This window comes from Momordica charantia (genome assembly GCF_013281855.1).
Source record: "Momordica charantia cultivar OHB3-1 chromosome 2 unlocalized genomic scaffold, Mcharantia_2.0 BLBB01000002.1, whole genome shotgun sequence".
NCBI lineage: Eukaryota > Viridiplantae > Streptophyta > Magnoliopsida > Cucurbitales > Cucurbitaceae > Momordica > Momordica charantia.
The window spans coordinates 10,527,083-10,550,995 of record NW_028275160.1 but is presented as its reverse complement, the minus strand read 5'-3'; the positions used below and the strand labels follow the sequence as shown (position 1 = coordinate 10,550,995).

General features: G+C 30.7%; 1 protein-coding gene across 2 annotated transcripts; it reads left to right on the top strand.

Annotated features, from left to right (window-relative positions):
• The first annotated feature begins 18,720 nt into the window (after positions 1-18,720).
• ASL1 (ASYMMETRIC LEAVES 2-like 1) lies at positions 18,721-21,892 on the top strand. Of its 2 annotated transcripts, XM_088121252.1 has the most exons (4): positions 18,721-19,177; positions 19,316-19,423; positions 19,889-20,894; positions 21,644-21,892. In XM_088121252.1, exons 3-4 carry the CDS (start codon positions 19,940-19,942, stop codon positions 21,751-21,753), a joined length of 1,065 nt encoding a protein of 354 aa, XP_087977378.1. In that variant the 5' UTR covers positions 18,721-19,177; positions 19,316-19,423; positions 19,889-19,939; the 3' UTR covers positions 21,754-21,892. The 2 variants fall into 2 exon arrangements, with proteins under 2 accessions (XP_087977378.1, XP_087977379.1); XM_088121253.1 differs by having other exon boundaries at positions 18,724-19,177; positions 19,889-21,892.
• Positions 21,893-23,913: the final 2,021 nt, after the last annotated feature.

Here is a 23,913-nt window from a genome sequence, read left to right as displayed (position 1 = left end):
GAATGTTCAGCGTCTAGAAAAATGAACAAGATATCTTAACCGTTCAACTATACTCATGTTGGCGACCTATGTTGGTGTTGTAACTATATATATTATTTTGACTTGAATTTAATAACATAATTTAATTGGTTAAGACATATATCTTCGTCGTCGAATATTTAAATCTTTATGTCCACATGTCGTTGAACTCGAAAAAAAGTATAGTCTTTCCATAAAACATTTGAAAAGGTCGTGCATGTGTGTATATATCAATATACTTTTAACAATTAGACACAAATATGAAAGTTGAAACCGAATGAAGATCTATTGAACACAAATATGAAAGTCGCAACATCTATTTAGAAACTTGTTAAAATAAAATCTTTTTTTAAAAAAAAACCTACATTTAGAAACTTGTGAAAATACAAAGACGTGACTTTGAAAGTTTAAAAACCCATTAATTTGCCAACATATAGCTCAGCGGTAATTAGTATGTGCTTCTTCCTTCAAGATCAGAGGTTCGATCCCTCATATCGTGTTACTGCATATAAAGCAACAACCAAAGCCTTTTACTTCTAGCAAGAACAAAAAAATCCACTTGTCACATCATCTATCAAAATCTTAAAATGCAACAAATGCTTACAAACTATATATACGACATGCTCGTTGCTCGAGCAAACTCCCCTAGCACATATATGTCATCAACAAGAACAATCTCACTATCGTCCCAACCACCACATCTATTCTAAACGCCCTGCAACCTAAAGAGATCTTCATTGTCATGTCAATAACGAAACCTCAATTGTTATTAGCACCAAGAGATACAAGGATGCGAAACAAACAATTTTGCAGCGACGACAATTTCATGTCCTTGCCGGCGAGGCTTCATCTAGCTCCGTTCATGGAGTCACTACAAGAGTTACATCATATACGACCGTTTCACTTATGAGATTCGATTTCTTAAATTTCTTATGATAATTTTCTATATTGATTGAAAACAACATACAAAGTGTGAGTATTCCCTTTTTTAATACAAAATATAAAATGACAGTCTTTCTACATGCATTTCCAGTTTAACTAAAAAAAATTTAATAGAATTTAACACGAAAATTTTAGGTTTGGAATTTTAATTAACTCATGCTATAAACTCTAAGGTTATAAATTGATTTCTTTTCTTTTTTATTCTTTTTTCTTTTTCCTTTATTCATTTATTGTTTTTAATTAAAAGATAATAATTTTGGAGAACATTTTGGAAGTGTGGCAGGAAAGGACGAGATGGCGCAGTGCGTGCATGCATGCTTTTGGTTGGCCATAAATTTTCGAATTTTAATTACAAAAAAATAAAATAAATTCTTTCTTTCGTGCCGTTTTTGCTGTTTGACTTTTCATACTCCTAAAAAAAATAATAATAATAAATAAATAAGAATGAGTTTTCATGGTTAAAAAGGATGGAACACCTTTATTCTTCTGTCACGTGCATGGATTTGACATCCACAATACACCAATCAAATCAACCCCAACTTTTTCCCTTTTCTTCTTTTTTTTTTCTTTTCTTTAAAAAAGAAATAAAAAATTTAGTAATGTTCCTAATCTTTTAGGTAACTTTGATATGTAATCTTTTAAAATTTTCAATAAAATTGGTTAACTCTTGTTCGTGGTGTGTTGTTAGTTGTTTTATTAACACATTTGATTATATGGACAACTGCCACTTAGAAAGAATATATCTTATTGATGGATGAGGTCGAATTTTACAAATTGAGGAGACTCTGTCTCATATGTCAAGTAATATTTAAGTATTATATTCACGTGTCCAAATATGTTAATAAAATAATAATTTAATGACATAATTTTTTGAAAATAAACTTTGACAAGTTTTTAATTGAAGAAGTTAGTTGAGATTTTTTAAAGTATAAGATTGTGGAGTAGATTTTAATTATGTCGGTCCTTATTGTTTAAAAAAATATATTTTAACCCTTATCTTAACAATTGTATCAAACAGTAGTTCTATTTGCTTTCTCGATAAACCGAAGACGAAAATATGATGTGGAGATAATTTGTAAAAATATACAATTTCATTCATCCTTACTAAAAAAGTTGAAAGTTTCACCATAAAAGTATAAGCTTATGAAAAAAAATTGTGGAAAATATGAGCCTGTAGAAGCTAGGAGAGTATAACAAATCAAACGAATTCATCTATGAAGGAAGGGAGACCTTTCTTTTTTATCATCCTAAAAAAGACTAGGATCAAAGATCCTTACCTTAGATTGAATGGAGTTCACAAGACCTTTCTTCCTATTCTCGATCTACAATGAATTGGTGTGTGGTGTTATAGGGAATAAAAGCAATGATCAGACCGGGAAAGAAGCGCACGGGCCAAGTGAGCGTCAAAAAATGTCGACTCGGGCCAATTCGGGTCGACCTCAGTCAACCAGGCGCCTCGACATCGAGCAGTTCTCGGCCCCCGATCTAGAATTGTAACGACTCACCCGACCGTTTCGTGATACCTCCCGTTTTGCAATTACACCCGCAACGGGTCTAAAATCGACGAGGATTCACAGGGGACTGCTATAAGATGGACGGAACCCTAGAGGTAAGGGATCTGACTCTTGAGACTCAAATTCTAGATCCTTCCAATCTCCTTGCTAACTTAGGCATCGGAGCCCGTGTGACCGGAGTCACACCAGTTTAGGTTTGATTGGTTTTGCAGATTCTCTATCTCCTTCTTATCAGGTTTGGTGCGAATCTCGAAGGGAACCGAAAGAGCATAATTCACGCATCAATAGTTGACATCTTGAAAAAAGTAAAGAAATAACTCTTTGAGCCAAGGGTTACTAAGGAGGAGAGTCAGAGAGTCTTTGTAATTTCTAAAAAATATGTTCTCACGATTATTTAAGATTTGACCTAGAAGTCCCTTTATATATATATTTTGGGTCAAAAACTTTAATGCGTTCGTTCACTCAATTAATTATGGAAAAGATTCTCTTACTTTCCAATAATTGCTTAGTGGAAACCCCAATTTTGGATTATGGTCTCCTCCATGAACCATAGCACCAAGTCATGCCCACATTGGACCTTCCAAAATTCAATGGGCCATTTTCTATTTAATTGGGCCTAAAGTTGACCCAAATATTAAATCGGGCTTTCAAAGTTCAATTGACCCGTTTTGTATTAAATTAATATTAAATATAATTTATCATTAAGAGTAAAAAATTAACAATTTATTATAAATTAAATAACCAACGTTATTTAATTTTCTTCCAAACCAAGCGTTTACTATAGAGGTCAACAAGCTAGTGGGTTATGGACCTACAACTTTTGAGTTCTAATGGTCAAGAATTGATCAACAATTGATCAATTAAATTATTTAATTAATCAATTTTTCCCATTAACTCAAGGGGATTTCATCGTAAACCAATAATTGTAGTACTCTCATGCACTGTAGTTGAATTATGTCCGTAGATATAACTACAACCACTCATCTAATCTCTCATAAAATGATTCATGGTCCAAGTTGGACGAAATTACCGTTTTGACCCTGGTCTCATCCTGTGTACTCGTTAAATTCTACTAATTCTATAATAGATATTCTTCCATGATCACATCATAACAAAATTCTTCTTGGAGTATCAAGAAGGCCAGTAACTTGTTATCCAAGACTCAAACCAATAATTAAAGAGAATGCACATTTTATACTTCTTACCATAGAGAGGCTATAAATTTCATCTTGTGTAGAAATGTTTTCAACTTCCTACTTGAATGCGTTCCCAAGACAAAAGGTTTATTGCGCAAATATTCATATGATCATATCACATTCGTCACTCATATGAATCAAAAACATACATTGTACAGGTAGGAGTTTATAACACACTTAAGATTAAAATCGAATGGGTTTATGATCCTTACGATGTGCTTGCATTTTTTTTAACAGTTTTCCAACAAACAGCTTCATGACACATCGCAGTCTAGTCTTATGCAAATCTCATTGCAGACAATATTTCCACTCACATGTTATGAGAGAAACAAATTCAAATCAGACCATTTGCAACAGTTACAAAATAGACTATGTCAATAAAATATTACCAAGATAAAAAGAGTCCAATCCTATCCATTAATGCAGACTATTTAAGCCACTCTCTCTTAAGTTAGATCATTTCATATGTCCATTACATATATACTTTAGTTTAAGAACGAATCATGGTAGTTTAAGCATTGTAGTTAATTTCCACATCAATATAAACATTAAGTTTTGAGTTTATACTATATATATCTAAAGAATTTATCCAATATCATATCATAAGGTTGGGGTATAAATCCCAACAAATTCTCAAATGAAAACAACAAAATTAAAAAAAAAAAAAGTGTTTTTAGTTTTTTTTTTTTTCGAAACATAGATAAAAGCCTTATTCTATCAATCTTTTTACTTATAAAAGGTATAATAAATATTAAAAATAAATATATCATAAAATTTTTTAATATTTATAGAAAAATTTTACCTTTTCGTTAATTTAAAATTTTAAAAAACAAGAAACCAGAAAAGATTTCAAAATCAAACATGTCTATGCTTTTTTTATTTTATTTTTGTAATAATAAAAAAGAGCAATAAATAAGAAACAATTATAAACTTTATCTTAATTGAAAAACAAAAAACAAAAAACAAGAACGTACCCTCAAACGCACCCTTGAAAACTTGCTATACAGTGTTTTAAAGTTTACAAGGAAACTGATAACTAAAAACAGAAGTAAGAATATGAGAAAAAATTTACAATTTAATTGGAAAGAGAAATTATAAAAAAAAAAATTTGAAGTGGCACTAATTTTGTTGGTTATTATTATTATTATTTTGAAAAATGCAATGAAAGAGAAGAGATTTAATAAATAGAAATAAATGCAGAAAAAAGAAGTTTGTTGAAAATTTGAAACATTAGTTTGGAAAATGATGGGAGGAAAAAGGAAAAGAAAGAGACAAAAGAAAAAATAGAAAAAGAAAAAAATCAGAAAATGGGAAAGGGGCAAAAAGAATAATAATAATTGAAGAAAATAAAGGGAGAGAGAGAGAGAAAGAGGAGAAGGATATTACACAATAAATGGAATGAATAACTCTGCACGCAATTGCTCACCAACACACTGTCACCATTTTTATTTATTATTATTATTATTTTATTTTATTTTTTTGTGAAGTCTGCATTTCCCACACACACTTTGCTCAGATTCAGAATAAAAAGTGTTGTTCTGTTCACTACTTTATTCCCACCCTCTCTCTCACAGTCAAAAATATTTTAACTCTTTATTAACTCTTTGATAGTTAATTATGATTTTAAAAGAATTTAGGATGGGTTTGTTTGGTGATAAAAAAACATAAATCTGAAAACAAGGGATTCTAGGAAAAATAGAGTTGTTTTTTTTCGATATTTTCAAATATGTGTTTTCCAGCATATTTGAAAAATTGAATTTAGCAATATATAAACTAATAATAGTTACCCTTTATTATCATGTTTGTTATAAATTTTGTATATTTGTTATTTTACAATGTTGTATAATTTATAATATATTATATTATACATGTTTTAATTTTAACAAAAATCAAACGAGTTTAAATTTTTATCTTCTTTTTAAGGTAATTATGCCTTTTAAAGTTTCAAAATCTAGAAATATTGAAAACATAAAAATTTTGTTTTTAGAATTTCGGAATTTGAAAATAGTTTTAAAAAATAAATGTGTGAAACTTTATCAAACACATATTATTAATTTGATTTAGTCAATTTGAAAACAAAAAACATAATTTGGATTGTCAATCATACATTCAATGATGATTAGAACGAGATAGGTTGTGACGGAAATAAGATAAAAGAAAAAATAATTCTTGTAAGAGGAGGAGAAACTCAAATGTCAATAACGAAGAAAGCAACAACCGTATATAATTAATTGTACACACATGAAACTCCTCCCACGAATTAACTTCAACTTTTAAGCAAAAAAATTCCCTATTTAAAATAACTTAAACATATATTTGTTCTTACAAATGTATAACTTTATCACAAAAACGACCAATAAAATAAAGATTTTTTTAGTACAACACGTGTGATGGAGATTTTTTTTTTTAGAATATATATGGGATGGAGGATTAAATTCACAATTTCTCGATTGAAAATATATGTCAATTATCGTTTAGCTACACTCATTTTGACACCGATGAAATAAAGACTTGATAACATAACATTCACGACCACGTATATGTGAATAAATTTCAAAATTCACTTTTCTTTCGCTATCGTCCCATTGTGTGGGTCCCACCTCTCTCTCTCTTTCTTTCATTCTCTCACTACATACCAAAAGCCAAAGCCCCCATGGAAAGCGATTCAGAAACTCCCTCCCACCGCGGCCTTTTCTTCCCTTCCCGCTGCCCACTTCTCTTTTTATTCCCAAATTACCCCTCATCATCCTCTTCATTCCAATTTTCTTTTTTACTTTTCATTCCAATTTTCTTTTCTACTTTTTCCTTGTTAAAATACTTGTAACCAATTTGATAAAGATTTTTTTTTTTTATTTTAAAAAATTATGTTTATTTTTTTCTCCTTTCTCCATAACATGTTTGAATTTTTAAAAGACATCGATTTTGAAAATGTTTTTAAAAAGGTTAGATAAAATATATGGTGATAGGGTGAGTAGTTGTAAGCTTAATTTCTAAAAACAAAATGGTTATCAAACAAAGTCTTAATTTTACTGATTCATGCATAAGAATTTATTATTTATGACTGTTAAGTTATAGACACGATTTTAAATGTCGATGTCGACGCAAATGTTGATGTCAATAGATATTTCTAAAAAAATGTAAAAATAAAAATTCATAACAAATGTTTAAATTAATAAATAAATAATTCACCATTTTAAATAAGTTAAAAATTATTAATACTATGATATTTTGTTTATATTTTGTCGAATGTTGCAAGCGGTGTTGGGGGGAGTTATTGTCTATCGTTGACCTCTATGATAGTTTTATGATATTATGAAAATTTCGATTCACCTATCATGTCGATTTCAAATCCATGAACATATAGAAATGTCAATGTGTCAACTGAAAATCAAAAATATAGTTCTGGACAATGAGAAAAAAGGGATTCATGAAAAAGTAAGAGAGAAGATAGATAATTTATTTTATTTTTCAAAAAATAAATAACTATCAAACTTTTTTAATGATAGTCACCATCAAGATTTTTGTCCACTCTAGTTGCTAAATATTGTTTTATTGTTCCTTATGTGGGTCAATTAAGTATTGTTCCTTATGATTTATGTGGTATACTTCAAAAATGTGCAAACGACCTCTAAAACATAAGACCTATTATAAATAAATACCGAACATTATTAAAATTTAAAAAACACTAAATCGTTACAACTAAATCACTACTTTTAAAAGTTGGCGTTATTTGAACAAAATTCACAGTGGTAATTTTTAATTTTTAAACTCTAACCACTAATAAAGTCACAATGGTAGAGTTTAATTGCTTTGTGGGAGGTGAATTGCTCAAATGGTAATGGAGTGAATATATATTTGTTATTTTCAACTTTTAAAAAATTAGTAAAAATAAATTAATAGAATAAAATTCCAACTCTATAATTTAGTCCCAACGTTAATATTATTAAATTTCGTTCATAATATTTTAAAAACTTTAATTTCATCTTGTAGTTGATAAAAGAATAATAACAATGAGATATTAAAATGAAAATTGCTCTATGTTTAATTCAATAACTCTATTGACTCACATCACACATAATAATTTGCCCAACCTTTAAAAACATTAATTTTGCTGAACCAATTGCCAATTTTCTTTAGAATATCACACTATAAATATTGGAATCGAGATTTGAACTTTTCTTTAAAAAAAAATGAGGATATCTTAATTATCAAGCTAGGTTTATCATATCAACAAAATTTCCACTTCCTTAAAATATGTATCTTATTTTAAAATTCTCACGTCAATCTGTAACATTTTACTAAAAGTAACAATTCGAAAGCAATTTATATAAAAATTATTATGTTAAAAATATTTAAAATATTTTAAGATAAAATTGACAATTGAGCATTTAGATTAGAAAGAAAGCTATACTTTAGCATATAATAAAATGCTGAATTTGAGTTATATATATAATTACACCTGAGAGAATGAAGATTCTACCCTAGGTAATGAAAAATATTAATATACTATTACAACAAATATTAATATTTGAGTTAAATAATAAGTTTGATGAAATGTAAGATTTTATTTAGTCCATTTTATTATTTTAAAGTATATAAATAGATCTCTAAACTTTGAATGTTGTGTCAATATATTAAAAAACTTCTAATAATAAGTTCATAAACATTCAATATTATATTTAATGGGTATCATACTCTTTAACTCTTAACTATATTTTTCAGTTCAATCATTATAAAAGTGAGGAATTAAACCCACGATCTTTGGGATGTTAATATATTTTATCCACTGAACTATGTTCAAATAGGTCATACTCTTAACTGCATCAGTTTTTTTTTTTTTTTTTTTTTTGAAAAAATAACGTCAGTTTAACATATAGACATGTTAATTCTATTATTCAAGTATTATATAGTAGGTTTATTTGAGCAAATATAAATTTTTAGTGGTGTAAGCATTAAACTAACGAAATGTACGTTAACGATCCTATTAGGCAAAAAGTTGAAAATGAGAGAATATTTTATAATCTTTATAAAAGATATAGACTAATATATTCCATCAAAATGTTTAAGTAAACCTAACATATAAATATTTGAATCGATCAACATTTATCTCTTGCTGACTACTATTAAATTTTAGACAAATAAACGAGAGAAATGCAAAAAAGAAGATATTTTTTCATTTACTATGTATCGTTTGTGACAAATTATAGAACTACGGAGTACCATACTCTTGAAAAAAGTAGACGGGTAATTGAGCGTTAACCATCATAGATAGTTCATTAGTCCAAAGAAGTTAGGAACGGAGTCAGCGCTTGAGCAGCACTCCCTAAGGGAATAAAATGAAACGGAATGAGTTCAAATTTCATGATGGCCACCTACTTTAAAATTAATCGAGGTATACGTAAGTTGATCCGAACACTCCGGACAAAAAAAAAAGTAAAATAAAAGAAAAAAAAGTAATTGAGCGTTGACCGGGGGGTTTGAAAAATTGTATCGATTGGAGCGAGATTGGAGAGTGGGGGCAGTGGGCAGAGGCTGAGAAGAATCGAACCCGTCAGTCATGAGACGGAAACTTAAGGATTTGTCACTTCCAAAATGAAATGAAAATTTTGAAATAATAAAATTAGAATTTAATTTATTTATATATACCAACAAAAACCGTACGTTTTTTATGTGGTCAATCAAAACGACTGTGTGCACTGTTGTTCCACTTTGTGTGTGCGTACGGCTTCTCCCACCCTGTATGCCACCTCATTTCCACGTGGCCTCCCTTCTCTCAAGTATATCTCTAATTATCTACCCACTATCAATTAATATTTTACACTTAAATTGGTGGCTCGGAGGATCCAAACATGTCATTGAAACTGAAAGATCTTACTGAGACAAAGATTGATTGTCGCAGGGGAAGTATATAAAATGGATAGATAGTTGATTTATTATAGATCGTATATGGATAGTAGTTGGAGTCACTGACTCGTTTTTAGGATTCTCTTATCTAGGATCGTTGGAGAAGATCACGATCAAGTTGGTCCTTAAGAACAACTTCATGATTAGCTCTTCAATCCTTTTGAATGAGATGCGGCAAAAGGAAGAAATATATCCATGGATTGACTCCGTCGTCTCCACTTCATAGGGGCTAAGAGATTGTCTCAATGCTTTTGATATATTATCTATTGGTAGACGTATAGGAAAAGTTTCATAAATTGTTCGTTGAACTTGTGTTGAATTGGCATATAGATTTTGTTTTGTATTCCACAATAATTTACAACCTTTTTCTTTAAGAAATAATTCAATTGGTTTAAGTAATTTGTAAGTATAAGTTATTGTAATTTTATGGTTGAAACCTTCATTTTTAAATTTGTGAGGTTATATTCTAAGAAAACCAATTTTTCTATTAATTTTTTCTTATTTTTTAAGTTTAAGTGTTTGGGTTAAATCTTAATTTAATGATGAAATCCGTCTAATAATTTTATTTGAATTTTGGTTTTTTTAATACCAATTAGTTAAACAACAGTGCTCATCTAAAATCTCTATATATAAGCAATTTTGTTACCAAATAAATTCATTTTCTTTTAACTTCTCATTTTGAATTTAGTTTTTTTTTTTGTAAATTTTAATTTAGCTTAAATACTATCTATCTTTTAAATGTGATAAATGATTGAACTTATGTGACTTAGATCAACTTGAGATGACTTTTAAAAAGGTAATAAATGTTTTTAAGCCTGTAAAAGTACTTTTCAAAAATTTTATAATATTTGGTTAATTAAAAATTTAAAAGTATTTTTTCCTCCCAAAAATACCTATAAAAGCAATACTTTCACTCACGTAAAAAATATTAAACTCACCTAAGCATATAGGTTTCAAGTGATTTCAGTTAAGGATGGCAACGGGACAGGGTGGGACCGAAGGTGGATCCCGCTCGAGACTTTTCCCATCCTCGCCTCTATCCCCAAAATTTTGAGGCGATGATAGGGGTGAGTTGCTTGCAGGGACCAGTCCAGGTATATTTGGGATTTGCAATATTTTTTTAAAATATATTTTTTTTTCATTAAAAATATTTTAATGTGTTACAAAATAATTTTTTTAGAATATAAGATAAATGAGTATAATTAAATATAATTTTATGTTGGTTTTTTCAACCAAATAAATCTTTAATTGTTAAAAAAGTTATAAAAATTACAATCAAGGTTAGGAGGGAAAAGGAAAGAAGTTTGATAAAAATATTTTATTAAAATTAATATATTATTAATATTAAACATATTATTAATATTACTGTATATATATAATAATTATTAATTATTAAAATATTAAATAGGGTGGGGTCAGGGATGGACATAGGGTGGAGATACACTCCCCGGTCCCTATCGGAGACCAATTTAAAATCTCCAATTTGACCTCGTACCCGAGTACCCATTTCGATGGGGTCGGAAAATCTCTAGTTTTATTGTGGTACTTGCGGAGATCTGGTCCTCATAAATTTAATGACAATAAAACAAAATAAATTTTTATGCCATTTGAGAATAAAATACAATATTTTAAAACTAAGAACCAAAAGTACAATTAGAACTGAAAGTTATGAAAATATGATTTAAATATAAATTTGATTTTAACTTTTAACTTTTAATATTGAAACAAGTACTTACATAGTTACATACGGCTTAAATTAAATACTAATTCTTAAAAATTAAATAAAGCAATTTTTGAATTTAGTTGGCTGCGTCAAATTTGACTTCAAAAATCTTAATACTATTAAATTGATCCATGAACTTAAATTACCACTAAAATGATATATATATATATATATATATATATATATATATATATTAAAGATTTGTGTTATTTCAAGAATATTCTTGTTAAGTTTTTTTTTTTAATACAACAATATGTTGGGTATAGATTTGAATCTACAAATTTTTTAATTGAAAATATATAACTTGAGATATGCTTAGACTAGATTTTTGTAAATACCTGTTTTTTGAATTGGGTTGAATATAATTTTAACAATTTGTATATATAATTGTAAAGTAGAATTTGAACCCACTACTTTATGATGCGTATGATTTTGAGTATTTTTAGGTAAGTTATCTTATGGTGTGATGCATTATTCTAGACGAAATAATGACCTGTCATCGTGCGAATTGAAGTGTGTGCTCTAGATTCGTGATGAGCTAATGGTGTTTTCAATCACGTACACTCCGAAACTTAAATTAATACTTGTCACTTAATCTAAACTGATGCCGAGTCGAGCTTAGTAAGGTTGCATAAAATTATGCACCTTTGTGAAGAACGAACTCCACCTTTTACAAGAAATGTTGAGAAGTGTTGTCCTGCCACTTCAACGTTACGTACCTTTCTTGAATTTTTTGTCGATAGTCAGCATACATCTTCTAGATGGTATATCCACGTCCCAGATCAGATCGAGCAACGCTCCCACTTTGCAAGTAGAGAAATTTAGACCAACCTCTTATCGTCCTTGACGTCTCCAAACTAAGACTTGAACACGTGTTTTAGCAAGATGGCCACGTGGCGTGGCTGGTTCTTACTCCCAACAGTGTGATTTTAGTTGATCGACGTCTGGGAGTGTCTTTATTTAATACATAAGGAGGCATTGATTTCATCATTTCACTCAAATTTAATTGAATGAAATTAATTGTGGAGTCCCTGAAATTAATAAAATTTCCCTCAATTTTATTATTATTATTTTTAAAAAAATTTGTTTGTTATTCTAATATCAAATTTCTCTCTCTGGCTGTATCTCGTGAATCGTGCGCGCTGAATCGAGGAAGGTTGAAGAGAGTATTAATGAGCGAATCGAGAAACGATGTGCTGTAGTGAGGTGGTTTTACCAAAATGCCCCTTCGGACAACTGTCAAATAATTCGGACCATTTGGCGCGCAACCGAGAGACTCCTTCCAGGGGCTGGTTTTTTTTTTCCTTGTCGCGAAATGACGGAAACGTCCTTTTGGCATTTATTGAATCTCTGGAATTTGCTTTTTAATCCACACCAGTAAAAAAGGCTGTACGCCAGGATAATATTAAAAAAAAAAAGTCAAAAAAAGTCAAAGTAACCTGGGATTTATATTTTGAAAAAAGACGTTTGTGTAGTGAAGATTTGATTTTTTTTAATAAAAAAAGAGATATTTTGATCTCTATATATTTGAAATTGTTTCATTTTGAATTTTTTTTTCCTCGATTCGAACTCACAAATTGACATTATATTTTAATCTTTGGACTTTAAGAAAAAAAATTGTCCTTTTGATTCTTAATGTTGTCATTACCGTTAATTATTTAATACATGAAACCTGGTTTCAAACGTTGTTGATTTGACTGTATTTTAGAGTCAGTTAAAATAATAATATGAATCTAAATGTTAATTTTTTTTATTTTTTTTATTAGAAATAGATATCTCAAAGTTTGACGACCAAAAGGATATTTTTTAGAAAGAAATTTAAGATTATAATAGATATTTTGAAAAAATATATTCATCAAATGAACCTAAAAATTTATGGACTAAAAATATGATTAAATTTTTTTTTTCTATTTTTAATATGAATGGTAGAATATTCCCTGTTTTAGAAACCATAAATCACCTTTTTTTAAAAAAAGTTCCATCACATAAAGCGACCATTTTAACTAATTTATAGCAATTTTTGCTAATTCAATAATTAAACTAAACATGCTTGTTAAAATTAAATGTTTAAAGTAGTTTCACTAACTCAATAATTAAACTACATATACAATCTAATCATGACCCATCTAGTTAAAGCATATATTTTGATAAAAAAAATTAGAAGTTGGAATGATCTCGATCCTCCTATAGTTAAACCACAGATAGTTATAATTAAAATAATATTTTGGGCAAAAATTTTCAACAGTGCTAATTTATAAGATTTAGGATAAATTATATTTTTGGTCTTTGGGTGAGATACTATTTGGTTCATACAATTAAAAATTTGCTAGTTAAATTGCTAAAAAAACATTAAAAAAATCTAGATGAAATAAAACAATATTCCATAAACTTCTATTATGTGCTTATTATTTCAAGAATTTTTGTGTAACCTTTTAATTTCTAAAAGTGTCTCAAAACAACATTTTATTAACATCTTTATTAAAGTGAAGGTGAAAATATAGTGCGTGACAATTGAGTTATAAAAATAGAGGTTACATATGGTTGGTACTTGTTAAAAATAAGTAATAATTATGCACTTCTATCCCTCGTAGGGAGCGGATTCCTCGGTGTTTGCGTAAGCTGATTCGCTTTTGGGATGATGTTTGGTCGTGCCAGAGTCCGATTTTCACAACATATGAAAAAGAGAGTTTTTGTCCTGCTATTCCCAGCAATCGCTCTTTCAAGGGTTAAAAGAGAGGATCGGTGCCCGCTCTTTCCCAATCCGAAGAGTAGCTAACAAAAGGGCGAAGGCAGGATGACCAATCTTTACTTAACTCGACCCATGCAATGCCCAAAGACTCTCATGCCTTTCTTGGTTGGACCAACCCATTCTCATTCGGCTCTTGGAATCACATCCAACCGTGGTTGGAATAGCTCGCAAAATCCAACCACTTCACGAACTCGGGTAGGCTCCGCGCGGTTCGCGTTTTCTTGTATTGAGAGCTTCTCATTCTCTTATAGAAGCCCGCGTCCACGTCGGGGACAGGTAAAGCCTTCGCTCGTTATCTCCTCATCTTCCTATTTATAAGCCACAACTCACTTCCTCCCAGCCGGGGGGCTTTCCCTTTTGCAGGTTGCTCCTCAAGCCTTCGAGTGCCGATCTTCGCTTGGGCAGCATCAAGGTCTGACCCAAATTGAGCAAAGGCGGCCACTTCGCGATATTGTGCCAATTCTAGTTTTGAACTACCGGGATATAAACCAGGGCAACAAATGTCAAGCATACGACGATGCCGCCCGTTTTCATTGAATGGACGAAGCAGATTCTATATCTCTCGTTTCATCGGGAGACATTGGATAACGCTGACATTTATGGTGTTTGTTGGAGTCGTTTCTTTTTTAATCCTTAATTTTTAAAATGGTTTGAAGGCAACTATTCCATTAGTTTTTCTATTCAAATAAATATAACAGTACCTGTGACATGAAAAATAAGTTACATTTGTGTTAAAAGAAATTGAACGGTTTTAGTCACATTTGAAATTATGTTGATTAACGAGAAGCATATTTATTTACGAAGGAAGTCACGCACCGACAAAAATTAATAGCCTCTATTGACTATGGAAAGGCAATGTATGAGAGAAAATAATGAGAGTTATGGTTGGTTTGGAAAACACGTGGGTCCGTGGAAGCTAAGAAAACAACAAAGACAAAAATCATTGACTAGCTAATCGAGAAAGACAATTTTCACCCTCAAATATAAGAAATTTCTCGAGTAATTTTGGACTTTTTTTTTTTTTTTTCTGTTGGTATTCTTGACTAAAATTCCAATTTTGGTATATGTCCATGAACTTTCAATTTAATTTATGTCTAATACGTTCTTGACTTATTCAAAATTTTGTAAAATTCACATATCTATAGACACAAAATTCAATTTAATGTCGAATAGATTAGTTAACTTTTAAAAATTTTATTGCCATATAGATTTATTAGACATGTACCCTTGGTGTGGAATCTGGTTTACAAACTCTTTTTTTTTTCCCAACAAAGAAACACTGCATTGAAAATAAAAGTAGGACTACTAAGGTTACATCAGAAGAGTGGTAATGCATTACTATCACAATCCACGAACGAAAATAATTGTTCCAAAGGATAGAGAAACGATCACAAATGACCCATTTGACCAATAAAACAACTTGCCTATAAAATATAATAAATTTGAAATATAAATATGGAAAAGAAAAACTAAAATCCGAAGCAACCATCTAAAATCCTAAACCATATATAAAATCTGATAGATTGCTAAATACAAATATGGCAAAGAAAATCCTAAATTCTAAACCAGATTTTAAATAAATAAAAAAAATGAAGGAAAAGGCCCCTAAAACACAAACCCTATACAATCTGATATATTATTTCTTTTTTTAGATAAGATACCACTTTATTGAAAAAGTGTGAGAAAGGTATAACACTTTATATTTTTTTCCCTTCCGGATAAGATACCACTTTATAAAATTTTAATAGATTTTAAAATACAAATATGAAAAGGAAAGTCATAAATGCTATCGGTGGGTGGTCAGTGGCATAGTGGGCTTGTGGCCGTATGCCGATATCTCTCTCCGTTGCCTCTGGTTCGAGCCAACAGGATGTATAGTCGAAATTTTTTCCCACATTCAGAAACGAGTCTTGTAACGTCGGTTACAGTAGTGGGTGGCCGTCGACACTCTCGATTATAGTGAACGTATGGTGTAAGTCGCATGACATCGATTTCGTGTCATAAAAAAAACCCATAAATAATCATAAACCTTAAATCCTATAAAATCTAATAGATTTTAAACACACACATATGAAAAAAAAATACTTAATACTTTAAATACTAAATTCTATACACTATAAAATCAATGTAATTACGGAAAAAATGATAAAAACAAATAAAATAATCGGAGAGTATATAAAGAAAAATACTTTACCACATATTTTTTAAATCTTTCTTGATTTTATATAATATTATAGGGTATGGATGGTTAATGCATATATTTGTGTCCAAAAGTCATGGTTCGAAATCTTTTATATTAAAAAAATACTAATAATCAAAATAAGATTTAACTAAAATTTAAACTGTTCTGTAGGAAGAGAATATAGTGTCTTGTTGCCTAAAATTTTTTCCTTTTAAATGATATATATCAGGAAAAAAAATTCTATCAGTTATAAGAATCACAAAAAAAAAAAAAAAACCCCATTTAGCTACCATTGCCAAATAGATTTAACAAAAAAATAAAATAAAAAATGAAATAAAGGATGAAATCCAGAACCAAATTTAACTATTTTACCCAACTTAAATTTAAAAGTTCATAGAAGGATTATAATTATAAGTACACTAAAATAAGATTTAATCAAAATTTTAAAAAAAATATTACATCACAATCGTGAATAAAAATTCACACCCGTGGAAGGTTTTTAAATGTCGATATTTTTAATTTTATAGAAGTATTGAAGATGTTGTATCGATATTTCTAAAAGAATATAAAAATAAAAAAGTAAAATAATATTTAAATTAACACATAAGAATTTTACCTTTTAAACAAATTAAAAATTTTTGTCATATTAATGTTGTGTATATATTAATGACTCTTTTTGTTGAAATTATCTAGTTCTTGGTCAACTTTTTTACTATACAATATTAGAAATATCGACTCATCAATATCACACTCATGAATACATATGAAAATGTCAATAGTAATATCTACATATCAATAAAAATTTAATATCATTCACACTTGTATTGCTAGAAGATCATGATTCACGAGTCATTTGAAACTGAAATGCAAATAAGTCAATAATCTCTACTTCCACGAGATTATATTTTGCAAATAAAAACAAATATGTATACATATAATTTGCTCACTATGCATAATATACGCATTTTTATTATTTAATAATGAACAAAGTTACCAAAAAGCCAACAACAAAGTTAGCAAGACTAATAGTCTTTAATCTGATCCAGCCTTTATTACTATTATTATTTTTGAGGTAAACACTTCAATTGCCTATATACACACACTTTTAAGTAGGTTGGGAACATGGGAAATCGGATCACCGATCTAAAAAAAGAGTACGTGTCCATTACGGTTAGCATTATATTGGAAACCATTATTTTTTCATGCTTAATATATTATGGTTTGGCAAAATTTTCTTCAATCTAAAAGTTTTTGAAATAAGAATTTTTTTGTTTAATTTAACTATCCTTGAAAAATTGAATTGTAATATATATATATATATATATATATATATATATATATAAACACCTCTCGTCCGGCCCGGAAATCAAACCTAGCCTCTTTCTAATCCATTCATGAGTATAACATGTGGGATGAAGATTCAAACTCGCGATCTTTTGATCAAAGATAGGTACTTTAATTAGTTTGAATTATGCTTAGATTAGGTTAGTTTATATATTTTTCAAACTACTAAAGTTTAGATACATTTTATTTTATTAGCCACATATGTATTTCTTGGTATACTAATGAGAAATTGACAACTAAAATATGGTTCAACAGGTTAAGCACCTTCAAATCAAAAGGTTTTGAGTTCGAATCCCTCCCTACATATTATAATATAATATAAAGAAAAGAATGAAAAATTTAGCACCAAAAGATGATACAAAATTTAAGCAATGCTGGAAAATAGTTCCACGAATTAATTAACTATGACATTATATAGTTTATTTGGTAACTGTAATAAACAAATCTTGCAAAAAAAAAAAAAAAACTCTATCATAAACAAACCATTAAATGGAAACTTTTCAAAATGCATGGACCAAAAAAGAGTCAAATTTTAAGAAAAAATGGTTTAATATAATTTATTGCCTTCCAATTTTTATTATTATTCATTTCAATATCTCAAAGACTTTGTAAATTTTCAAATTTGGTGGCTAAACTTTTACCTGTTTCTTATTATATTTTTTTTAACATTTAAAATTTGGATTTTAGTCACAAATTTTTTAGTTTAGTTTAACTATAAAAATGTTTATTCTTAATTATTGAAAAACGTGATATCATTGTTATTTAAAAGGCATGAGCTCAAATTCAACTTTTGTAAGCTAAGTAGTCCAAATTTAGAGACAAAAACTAAAATTTTATGATACCGCTGACAAACATAAGATACAATGTAAATCATTACAACCATGTCATTTCTACGTGTCGATATTAAAAGAAAATGTATGATGTAATAAAACTAACGACAAAAATACTTTCATTAGACGAAACCATAAAAACTAAAATAATTCAAACCAACTACCCGGTTACTATATTAAGGTTAACACAAAATTAAAATAATAAAAATTAAAAATTTTAGTTATAATAAAAGCCAAAAAGCAAAAAAAAAAAAAAAAAAGAAAAGGTGAGTAACATAAGTTAGACACGTGGAAATAGGGGAGGGGCAAAATGGGAAATAAAAATGGACAGTACAGGGACAAAGAGGTAACTCAGAGACGCATTCAATTGTTGCTCAGAATGAGAGGTCCTTCAAACGTTAACAATATTACGTTTCTTGAAACCCCAAATCTCCATCAGACGGTCCCCATTCCTCCCCCCGATCTCAACGGCTCCTATTTCCCCATTTTTATATTTTGACGTCGACGCCACAGTTATGATCTTTAATTCCCTTTTTGAATTTTAATTTTTTCCTTTTTTCTCTCTAACAATATCAATTTTGTTATTTTATTTTTATTTTGAAATTAATAAATTAAATTAAATTAAATTAAATTCTTTGATTTCCCTTTTCTCTCTTTCTGTTCTCCTTCTGTTGGGGATTGTGAAACTCGAAGATCGGATCCAGCGCTCTCGCTTTCGTTTTCGTTTTCGAAACCCTAAAACCAGAGAACTTTTCTTTCGCTCTCTCTTCTGAAGGTTTTCGGCCTTTTCGCCATTGTTTTTGTTCTTCAATCTGTGCATTTTCAAAGCTTTTAGCTTAGACTTTATTCTTGTTTTTCTTTGTCTTTTTGTGTTTTTTGTTTTTTTCTTTTCTTTTTTGCTTTTCTGTTGCAGGTTTTTTCTGTTTCTTCCCTCTTTCATGGAGTTTCAAGGCTACGAGATGGAGGAGGAGAGTTCGATCCACGCGAGTTGAAACACGAAGGGAAATTATTGCAATCCGAGGTGAGGTTTTCGTCGCTTTTGATTCTTCTATCTCGTGGTTAGGTTTTTACGAGAATTTGATTTCGGAAACGCAAGATTGATTTCAATTGCTTCCGTAGACGAAGAACTTCGAGAGTCCAATAGCGAGAAAGAGAGAGAGGAGAAGAGATGAAGGAAGAGCTTCATTGAACATTTTTTTTTTAGGTTAATTTCATTGTTTTCTGTTCCACTGTCGCTCTCTTTTTCTCTCTTCTCTCTCTTTCTTTTTTTTTTTCCTGAAATCAGTGTTTCGTGGAAGCTATTTCTCGGATGGTTGACAATATCGGCAACATTTTGGCCGATCAGATTCTTCGCTTTTGTTCTTTTGCTCCCACTCTCGATCTTTATTTTATTTATTTTCTTCACAGTTCACATAAATCAGTTGATCTTCATCGTTTCTTCTCATCTCATACTTTTCTGGGGGATTCTTTTTGGTTTTTTGGGCAGATTTGGAGAGAAATAGAGCGATAGAAGTTGATTGATTGATTTTTGTTGATAATGTCGTCAAATTCCCCGTGCGCGGCGTGCAAATTCCTCCGGCGAAAATGCACACAAGAATGCGTGTTCGCGCCGTATTTCCCACCGGATCAGCCGCAGAAATTCGCCAACGTCCACAAGGTATTCGGTGCGAGCAACGTCGCGAAGCTGCTGAACGAACTGAACGCAACGCAGCGGGAGGACGCGGTAAACTCATTAGCCTACGAGGCGGAGTTCAGGCTGCGGGACCCAGTCTACGGCTGCGTAGGCCTAATCTCCGTACTCCAGCACAGGCTAAAGCAAATGCAGAGCGACCTCTACAACGCCAAAAAGGAACTCGCCACCTACATTGGTCCCCAGGCTATGCTCCCCATTCTACAGCCTCCCACCACCGCCATTCTCCCCGCCGCCGCTGCCAGCCCTTCCTCCTCCGCTGTCTTGCCGTACAACATGTCCCCTATGCTCGGGATTCCCCCGTCTGGGTCCGGTCAGATGGTGATTCGCGACTCCGCTCAGCAGATTCACCACCATCACCAGCAGCAGCAGCAGCAGCTCTACGAGGCGCAGCAGCTCGCGGCGGCGGTGGCTGCCAGAGAGCAGCAGGAGATGTTTAGAGCGTACGAGCAGAAACAGCACCACCATTTGAGGTTCAATGGCTTCGACCCGGCGGCTGCTGGGGCTGGAGCAGGAGGAGGAGGAGGAGCAGGGTTTAATCAGATGAATTCCGCTTCCGGTTTGACATTGGGAACATTCGATAACAATAGCTACCAAATCCAATCGCAACCGGAGCATCATCATCATAATCATTCTTCTTCTTCTTCACACCACCACCATCAGCAGCAGCAGCAGCAACTTCAGGTACAGCTCTTTCTCCAGCCTCAACAAACGCAGGTTGAGCAGCAGCAGCACCAATCACACCAAAACCAACACTCCTCCTCCTCCCACAAGCCGGAAGCCGCCGCCGCCGCAGATGATGGTAGGAATATTAATAACATTGGCCCCTCTTGTTAATTTTTTTCTTCCCACTCAAATGAATTTTCTCCTCTCTAGGTATCATCAATTTCCCTTTTCTCCTTTTAGCATCTGGTTTATGATATATCCTTGTGCATGCCAAGGTTTTTCTTTCTTTCTTTCTTGTTTTCTCTTTCTCTTTATTATTATTATAATTTTGTTTGATTAAGACAAGACTCTTTCATGGGGTTTAGTTTAATGGGGGAGGAGGAGGAGGGCATGCACAGGATAGTTCCTAAACACCTAGATGCGTTTTGCATTTATGAATATCCCATTTTCATGCTTTTTTTTTTTTTTTTTTTTTTTTATGGCTTTAAGTCCTCTCTCTCTACTGATCTTCTTCTTCTTCTTCTTTTCACAAATGGTGCAATATTATTTGGTAGCAGCCGAAAGCCTAATTTAACTCTTTATTGAATACGGCCATGGGTGTAGGGGGTCCTGGAAAAGGAATTATTGTCTTTTCACTGCCAAGGCATGTCTCAGTCATTAACTATAAGTGGATCCCATTTTTGAGATTTTTCTGTTTCTGTTCCAAAATTAAACAATCCCCCCTTCCCTTCATTTTGTGCACAGTCTTACCACTTACTTCTTTTTGGCTCCTTTGAATATAATAATTTTCAACACTGTTCCTTTTTGTTTTCCCATTTCAACAATCTTCCCTGTTTCCCCTTCTTCTTTCTTCTCTCTTCTCTTTACTGTTATAACCTCTGCTAGCTGCTGTTCATCACCAAGGAAAATACATAAAAATAAGGCAAAAGCAAGCAAGTGAGAAGGTGAAGCCAATGGAGAGGTCAGTTTTTCTTCATTATAATATGGGTGTGTGAACAAATTCTTCCTTCTGTTCTTTAAGTTGCTATATTGGAATTTCATGGATCATGTTCATACTGTTTAGTAAGTAACCCATTAAAAAAATTGATGTTTGCATGAACTTAATTGGGTTCCTAATTGACTTGTATTATTTAATTGGGGTTGAAATAATTAATGGTGATGTGCATTTTGTGAATTAAAGTGATAGATTGTGTGTGAGTTGGATGTGTGTTTGATTGATGATGCATGTGCTGTGGCCAATTTCCTTACTTTAAAATAATGAACAAATTGACATTGGAAAAGAAATGTTTAGTATTTTTAATAATAATCAATCAAAAGTAAATAACGTAGTTTAGCAAGTAGATCCAGATGGGGGTAGGTCTTGAATCTTGGTGATTGGTTTCATTTAATGTTCAATCAGAAGTTTCTATGGCTACATTTTTCGATGTGTTCTTCCTTTTTTTTTTCTTTTTAATATATAGTTTACTTTGGTTGAATAAAAAAATATATATCTATAGAGTAGAATCCACTTTTTTATTAGGTGTGGTAGAGATGAGAATCGATGGAAATTTTAACCACTTATTTGAAATTTTCAACAAAAGTTAGATTTGATAAATCTATGGGGTAATGATTTTTCTTTTTCTTTTTTTGTTTTTTTGTCTCAGTGCTTCCAATTTTTGTGGTCCAAATTTTAAAAACAATCAAATCAATTCTAAAATATAAATAAAAGTATTATTTTATCCAGATTAGAAATTTTTAAATTAAAAATGACATTTTCATATAAAAAACACATTTTTAATTTAAAAATCGAGAAACAAAAAAAGAGTTATCTCATATTTCTTTTTTAACTAACATAGTTATGTTATTTATTAAAAAAATGAGACAAGGAAAAAATGAAACGAAACATTACCAAATGGATCCATAATTTCCACGACGGCTCCTTAAGAATAGCATGTATTTTGAAGGTTAAGTAAAAATAATTTAGGTTAAATTATTACTATTTTTTTTAACAAGACACCACTTTTTAGTCCTTATGATTTAATATTATTTTTACTTTAGGCTCTATGTGCTTCTAAAAGTTTGGTTGTCTCCCTATTATTTGGTTAAAACTTGCTACGTGTCATTATTATTAAGGGATAATAGAAATTTGTGTCTCCACCCTAAAAGAAATTATAAAATTGTATCGAACATTATTATGGATTGTACTCGTACTCCAAAATAAAAGTAAAATATTTTTCTTTCTACTTTTCAACCAAAATAATATTTTAAAACCTCCAAATTAATTTTGATTTTGAACCAATGTAGCTCACTATGCCCTCATCACATCTACGAATAATTTAGTTGTGTTGAAAGTTTATTACCCGTTCACTAATGGTATGGATTTGTTTTGTAATTTTGACACAAAACGATAATGAAACTTTTAAAAACATAAATACCAAATTTAAACTAGGTTAAAGCTTGAGAAATAAAATTTTAGTCTAGCCAATAAATCAAGATTTTGTTTGGTAAATGGATATGGTTTTTCAATTTATAAGGATGCTTGAAAATTTCTAAAATGAGTTCATTTCACTAGGTTTTAGTATTAAAAAAAAATGCATTACATATTATTTATTATTTTTTTTAAATGAGGAAATTTAATCCTAAATATACATTATCACTGCGCTCAAATCGAAGATGTAAAGCAATTCTTTTCGACACAGAAGAAGCCATGGTATTACAATAAAATAAAAAGTACCAGATCATCTAAGAACTATGTTATCTTAATACAATGTAATATTTTCTGTAAAAAAATTAAAAGGATAGTAGTTAGTACATTGCTCCTTATATATATATATATATATTGGGAATTCATATTGTGCAACGCTCGAGATTAGTAGTCATAGAAATTTGGTTCCTTGACTTGGAGCACATGTCGAAGTGTTTACAAGGCTGCATATGTTAAAATGAATGACTAATATTTCATGATCGATCACTTCAAATTAATGAGAACACTTGTACGTCTAATGAATTACTTTATGGTCCGAAGTCGATGTCATGGTCACATGGTTGTATTGGCCTAGCTTAGAGTGACATGATTGTGCTTGTGTTTTATCCCATTCAATTTGGCCCTCCCCTTGGGAAAATCAAGCTAATGGATTAGATGAGGTGTGTCATAAACAGCGTTCCTTTTAATGGAA

What these genes read in the sequence shown, in the direction of transcription:
- ASL1 (XM_088121252.1), top strand. Translation starts at nt 19,940, where the DNA reads ATGTCGTCAAATTCCCCGTGCGCGGCGTGCAAATTCCTCCGGCGAAAA. An exon ending in CGCCGCCGCCGCAGATGATG is followed by an intron (nt 20,895 to 21,643) that starts GTAGGAATATTA and finishes AACCTCTGCTAG; the next exon opens with CTGCTGTTCATCACCAAGGA.